The 7,536-nt window shown below is 37.2% G+C and overlaps 1 protein-coding gene across 1 annotated transcript in view; it reads right to left on the reverse strand.

Moving 5' to 3' along the window:
• Positions 1 to 895: 895 nt before the first annotated feature.
• The window catches only part of gask1b (golgi associated kinase 1B), a 12,236-nt gene continuing 5,595 nt past the window's right edge, over positions 896 to 7,536 (reverse strand). The window contains exons 3-4 of the mRNA XM_046031312.1: positions 5,904 to 6,130; positions 896 to 2,235 (exon numbers count right to left, since the gene is read on the reverse strand). Coding sequence (XP_045887268.1) covers positions 2,028 to 2,235; positions 5,904 to 6,130 — 435 coding nt within the window. The 3' untranslated portion in view covers positions 896 to 2,027. The remainder of the gene's footprint in view (positions 2,236 to 5,903; positions 6,131 to 7,536) is intronic.

Raw genomic sequence — 7,536 nt, forward strand, 5'->3', positions numbered from 1 at the left:
CCCTATCCACTGTGGTAGACCTTTTAGGATTTGGCATGGGTGGGGGGGATTTAATGGATTTTAAGACAGCTCTTTGAAATGGATACCTTTTTTCTCAATGCTTGAATTTATACATTAAATATTTGCACTTGTGCCAGGGGACTGCACACTAGGACTTTTACTTCCCTCATATTCAATATGATAATGATAATGTTTTTTCAAGAGTGAAAACTAATGCTTGGCTGAGTATGTCTGAGTTGACTGACTAGCTGCTTGTAAAGGCTTGTTTGTCAGTTTGAAGTGCTGTACTTGACCTGCAGAATTTAACACACTGGTTTTTCACTGAGTGGGACTGAATGTGGATACATGGGGAAAGTGTCAGGGAGAGCCCAGGTCCTAATGCCTGTTTGTCTGAACGTGTTTTTACATATAGTTTTGCATGCATGTATGTATGTTATTGTGTGAGAATATGCATACACACACGTGTAAAGGAAGTAAGTTCCACTGAAGAGCACTCTGGGAACTAGAGGTGCCTTTCTATCACAAACACACAGAGGCATGGACCCCAGTGATGCCCTAATGCGGGTGCAGAGAGGTTAAAACAACAGTCAAGTGAATGCCCGGCACGAACACAAGAAAATAACGCACAAAGCCCAGTCGACCCCTTCTCTCAGAGTCCAAAGCACACTGTTTACAACAGCATGAAAAGCAGTTGCCACACTCTGAGTCAGATTTCAGAGCCACAGGCTATTTCTGACCATGCTTTATGAGTGGAAAGAATGGCATTGCAAATTCACTTTTATAGATTGTATATTGTTAATAGTTATTTGATGGTGGCTTTTTCATTAAAAACTTTTTATACAATCATAGTAAGGTAGATGCAGTAAAGTCAAACAGACAACAGACACCTGAAGTCTTTTCATATTTTAAGCTAAAATTTAATAAAGGTAAATTTAAAAGCTATCAGTGACTGGGATTGTGACTGTGACTGTGACTGAGTGAATGTGCTTATTTCCCTTAACACTAAATAAATGTGTTTATTGCTATCTGATGTTCAGACATCTTCAACAATTCACAAAAAAGTACAAAAATAAATAAACACAATAAAATTGTTTACAGCTAAAGGTATTTTTGTAGTTAAATTGAAAATGTGCATAAAGCAGAATAACACCATCTGACTTCTTATCTTAAAGTTCTTAATGTACAGTCACTATGCCAAGTTCTTACCAAATAGGTTTCATAATATACAGTGTTCACAATAACTGATGCTGTTTTGAATCTTAAAAGTATAAAAATTGGGGAAACCCTTTGACTTCTTGGTAGTTTGTAAAAACAAACTAAACAATTTAAGACTCTAGACAAGATTAAAATACTCATTCAATTAAAATAAAAAGATTCAATGTATAATGTGTGACCCCAATCAAGCTCAGCGGATCTGGGTTGAGGCTTTATCAACATCTTAATTCCTGCCACACACTTAATGAGCAGATACGAAATTAAGGTATTATTTAGTGCATTCAATTCATACACCATGCAGTGCTGGAAGGCCTCAGGGGTAGCAAAGGTTTTAACTACAGCATTTTCTTACATATATCATTCTTATATGCATTCTTTATTTAAATAAGAGTTTAAAAAAGGCACTTTTTAAATGTCTAAATTATTTAAAAAAGCCTTTCTCAGAATCTTTTTAAAACAAAAATATTGCTGTAGTGTTTCCTTAGCCACAAATGACAACAACTTCTGCTATTTTAAAAGAATAGTAAGCAATTAATAATAGTAAAGTATAATACAATCCTTCATTAGCAAGATACTTGTTATTTTTACAAATTTTTAAAGAAAAAATATATAAATATTAATTTAACTTAACTTTACAAATATTTCACTGTGAATGTTAAATGAGGAATTCTAATGCTCTTGTGATATATGTTGATATTGAAAGATTGCCACAAATTACATGATGTGTAACAATTTTAGATGTATAGATGTTTTTATCCAGACCCACAGAAGTCACTGTCAGAAATTTGGCCACTTGACTTGTGTGACTCTCATCACACATTCATTGTGATGACTTTGATTCCATGAGCATTAATATAAGTGAGGAGGACCTTGGCCCGCCTCTCAATTACATCTATCAGCTTGTCGATACCCTGCCGGCCGCCCTGGCTCTCCCAGTATATCTGGTCAAGGAACAGAGATTGGAGGAGCTTCTCCCTTAGCCTCCTGCTCTTCAGCACCACCACTGCCTGCTCTGGAAGCCTGGTGACAGAAAGACAGAAAAAGAGTCAGCAATCAAATTTGACTTTTAGTTTCATGTACATCTCTCAGAGTTAAAGCTGCCTTTGGCTGGGGCAAGAAATAATTTGATTGGTTCTTAATGGGTGAAGACATAGAACCCTGTTTTTATGCATAAAGTCAAAAAAATAGCTGAACATACAATCACATTAGTCCTGGTTGTTTCTTTACACTTTACCAACCGCAATATTAAGAAGGTAACTGTAACAACTTCAGCTTTTATTTGCTAAAATCACTGAATTGACCCTGCCTATATTTGGGACAGGCATCCATATGGGACAGGCCTTTAATTCCTTTTGCACAAAACTGAAACTACTATGAAACAGTTTATTTATTTCAAACAGAATAATACTTGTATAAAAATGATCAAATAATATCAAATACACGTCATTCATTTGCTCTAGCTCTGACAGACAGCTTATGCGCTTTTATTTTGAAGTAACATCAGGACAACAACACAGTGCAGGATGAGAGAAGTTAGGAGACAGTGAGCGATGGACTTCACGTGACAAGATTCACAACTTGGATTAATTTTTATGAAAAGCTGTTTTGATTATTTTGATGGGTGGACCCTTACAGACTAAAGGAATATAAATAATCAAGGAACGACACATTTGGGCTTAACAAGCGCTTCAAAGGTAACTGCAGTCATCACTTTTTTTCCTTTCCTCTCTTGTACCAGGCAGGTTACACCGGTAAATCTATAAGAATTAGACTTTGGGTCTTGTTGTTTCCCTTAAATGAACTGAACTACTGAATTGTGGAGAATCTAACCATCTAACGATGTGTAGCATGTTCATACGGACATATTGACCATACGTTTAAACATTAATATATATTGTATTAACGATCTAAGCAGCTTAGAAGCAGCTTAGAAGCAGCTAAAGCAGGCGACCTCGCAGGGTTTAAGAAGTTTTATACATCCAAAGAACTTCTATAAAAACTAGACCAGGTGTTAAATTGAGGCAGGCCTTTATTTGTCAAAATGTGTTCCCACACCAGGCCAGTACACGGGATAGGCAGCTATTTGGGACTCGGCTATTAAATGAAGTTTTACATTATGTATTTTATACTATATGTTGATCACAGCTTGCCATTAGAATTTGGTAATTTGAAATCAGAAAAATCAGTGGCTCTTTGCTTCTTGTAGTTCATTACATTTGTCAATCACATATTCAGCATTGGTTGCCTCTGAGGATGTTTGTATAAGAGGCTGACATTTGTTTGGGATTACTGTGGGATGTGAGTCAGTTTCACTATTCATCATGGGACTGGGTCAGGACAGGAAAAAATGCGTGCAAACGGCAGCATGCAGGACGTGTTCAGTTGTAATATATAAATATGCAGTTCTAATGTAAATAAAGATATTTGCCAGATTTTTTAAATGGAAACAGGATGGGACGGGAGTAACTTTTCTAGGATTGTGACAGAACAATATTTTTTGTTACTGTCATGGGATTAGGACTGGACAGGAGTATTTTTGTGGGAGTGGGATGGGACATGAGTGAAAAACATTTCACATGATAAAAACTTCAGTTTGAGTTACATGAAGTGTAACTAATAATTCAAGCAGTAGGCTACATGACTTCTGGTATTTCTTGACATTTTGAAAACTCACAAGTGGATAAAAGTATTTTAAAAGTAAAATATCAGCAGAGATGAAAAATTAGATCACTGTATCAATGGAAGCTGTGGCAGCTGGCTGCAGTGAAGTTGGTCGTAGGCATAGTCTTTTTTTTTTTTTACTGGAGAATGTGAGCAAGTTACACCTCAAATGTTTTCAACAAGAACAAGACAAATCTACCCAGGCTGAAAGCATTACTACTAGATATGTAGTCAGTATGGCTGCTAGAAGTGCTTCACTCAGAGATACTGTTTTGTGGCTTGCCTCAATGAGTTTTGAGTGGATTTTAAGTGGACTGCTTGCAGAGGAGTTCTACCTCAGAGAAAGGTTTGTATTACTAAAATGGCAAACCCCAGGAGACAAAGGTGTAACATGATCATGTGGATTTTGAAAATGACAGGAGAAGAGCCATGGAGAGACTGTGTAGTGTTTTTTTTTCATGCAGCTCAGCTTTTCCAATGAACATGTAGAATGTGTCTGGAATAAAAACAGTTTATTTAGCTTTGATAAAAGTCAAAGAGATTAAAAAAAATTCAGAAATACAAAAAAATCAACATAAGATCAAACAAAAATCAGGTATTAATACAGTCTTGCAGCCTTAAGTCATCTGAAAACAGCTAAATCTAGACTCATGTTTCCTTTATATCTGATTTGAGTGCCAGAATATAGGCTCCAAGTGTAGGGCGGAGACACAAGTGTCCTTGCCAAACTGCAGATTCTGTTCTGTCTCCCCAGTGGTATGACTGGCTGATTTATTGATCAAAAGATAGACGAAATGAAAGCAATGTCTCGGCAATGTGTTTTGGAATTATTGCAAAAATTTTAATTCCTGAACAAGCATGGCAGAGGTTCAACACACGGTAGCTCTGCTTTAATCTTGAGAAGCGGCAGAGCTCTATTCATTCAACTTAAACTGTAAATTCCAGCTAAACTGAGGCTTTTTGAAGACCCTCTCTCTCCCTCGCCTGCCATTTGCCGGTCTTGTGCAGAGTTCAGTGCATGCCATGCTGACGAAAAATGCATGCACGTCGCGGTTCCTCAAGGGTCTATTTCAAGTAGCCGGCTATTTAAAAATGATATAATATTCTTTGTGTGGTTCATCAACAGTGATAAATTATCCGAAAGTCCCGCGAGGTGCGGACAACTCAGTGAACCAGTGAAGCTGGGGCTCGGTCTCTTCAGCAACCTTTCCTCTTCTGACATACACACACACACACTCTATGCCCTACGCCTACACATGCGCACTGACGACCCAGGGTTAGGGTTACAATTTTGGATTTATTTACGCACTTTAAAAACATTTAATGAAAGTTTTATTCTTTCTACATGTTTATTTACAGCATTAAATGTTGAAATTTATATTGTAATAGGCTGTATATTAACTTCTTGGGAGAAAACTGGTAGTTCTATGTAAAATCAGACCCCAATATCGCCAAAATGGCATGATCCTTGTTTCGCTGCGAAGCTTTGACTGTGAGATTGACAGTCGAATCAGGCTCCGCCCATCGAAGCATCGAATCTTCGACTATTCGGGGTCAGAGCTAATTCCTAGATATAACCAAGTAGCTTTGGTGCCTAAACCTAACCAAATCGCGATGGCGTTTCATGTTGTTAACCAGTAGTTTTATTTTAAAAAGTCTAACTCGACATTGCATATTTATTATTGCTAACTTGACCGTAGAGCCCTACACATGCAAAAGCTACACTTTTACGCCAAGGGGTCTTGACCAAGTTTCCATATGTGAGAAGTTGGGAGTGAGAATGTGTTGCTCAGAGATAAATATCTGTTTTGCATGCTAGAATTTTTCAACCATGTTGTTGGGGGAGGACATCAGAAACTGTGGAAAATCAGCTAGACTTACTCACCAGTCACTGTTGCTCCAACAAAATCTGATTGTTGTTTACTATATTAATTTAACAGAGCAATAAACACAAAGCCACTGAAATCATCAGTATTTATGAAATAATAATAATTATATATATATATATTGATATTATCCTAACTTACTCTTTGATTCCTTCCAGGAGTCGGAAGTCCAAGTTGTCCTCATTTCTGTCGAAGAACCCCTTGTTGTTGGTGAAGACCAGGTGTTTGGGGTCATGACGCCTGTAGATGATGTTTGTCAGCTGTATGTGGTTCTGGTCCCTACATTCTGCATGGTGGCCGAGTTCCACACACAGATCCTCCTGCCTGGGCCTGAATCCACAGCAGCTCTGATCCAGACGGTTGTGAATCTGAAAAGAAAGTTCATATCTCTTCAGAGAATACTTGCTGTTGTTATTGTTGATGTATTGAGCATACAATGCCAGTTGTGACATTGAGGTTTACAACTGGTATTTATGGAGTCCTTTTTTAAAATTATGGATTACCCTGGCAAGCATTGAATTATTTCTTGTCTTGTGTCTTGTCACATGTATATAGATTACATAATAATTTTATTACAAGATAAAATAATCACAACACATTCAGCAGTTTGTCTTTGTAGTGTCTCTTTGGCATGAGTACTAACCGTTCATTTTATTAGATATCAACATCAATTAAACTACTGGATTGCTCAGTGACATGCCTGCACAGGGTATTTTATCAGCCCCTGCTCTCATCTAACTCCCAATAATCTCAATGATAGCGTCAACTCATCCATCACTCTCTTTATGCTTTTTTTTTTTGATTGGCAGAGGTTTTAGAAGTAAAACCAACGATGCAGCTTCTGAGATGACACTCATAGGTTTCCGATGGGACTTTTGAAGTCAGGATTAGGTGTCACTCGCAGGCACCTTTTTGAGAAACCTGGGGGTTGGGACAACTTAGGTCGATGAGCATCTACCAAGGCATGAAGTGTGAGAAGCTCAAAATACCCCCGGGACACTTGTCAATCAAGCCAACAAGCCCCTAAACACACCCTTCTGTAAGCCCTAATTCCTTCAAACCCAGCATCCACTGTAATGGACTTCAAATAATTACTGGCAATCATATCAATATATCAACCATAAAATGTTTTTTAAAAGGGATTTGTCTGTTCTTTAGTATCCAGCAAATCAATGTAAGAACTTCTATATATCAGTCCACTTATGTTGTTGACAAGATGTTTTATATGTTCTGTGGAATTTGTTTTTCTAAACTGCACAATATGAACTCCTCATTACTTATTTATGAATTTATTTGTAAGGAACCTGAAATAAGAAACTAACAACAGATAAATAATCAAAACGGCTTATTTATTAGTTCTAAAGGTATCCAAACTACTATATATTTTCCTACTTTTCTCTCTGCTTTGCTTGCGCCTTCATGATCAACGCCAAAGCAGCCAACATCTCCCATCTCCGCTGACAGATTCTATTTTGATTGTATTTTGATTGTACATAGTGTGTATATAGTGTGTATGTGTTATACATACTCGATTCCTATGTTTACTGATTGTACTTTTATTGTATTTTCTTCTTTCATTTTACATTCCCCTGTGCTGCTGTGCCAATTTGAATTTCCCCTAATAAAGGAACATCTTATCCTATCTTATGTTATCTTATCAAGGGATGAATTAAATTCTCAGGAGATGTGTCCTCAATGCTAAAACCTGATCAGAGATGCAGGCCTCCCACACAGAAAAAAAAATCTATTTAGCCAAAGGGCCTCTTCTGCAATA

Source organism: Micropterus dolomieu, linkage group LG19, assembly GCF_021292245.1.
Source record: "Micropterus dolomieu isolate WLL.071019.BEF.003 ecotype Adirondacks linkage group LG19, ASM2129224v1, whole genome shotgun sequence".
In the NCBI taxonomy this organism is placed as follows: domain Eukaryota; kingdom Metazoa; phylum Chordata; class Actinopteri; order Centrarchiformes; family Centrarchidae; genus Micropterus; species Micropterus dolomieu.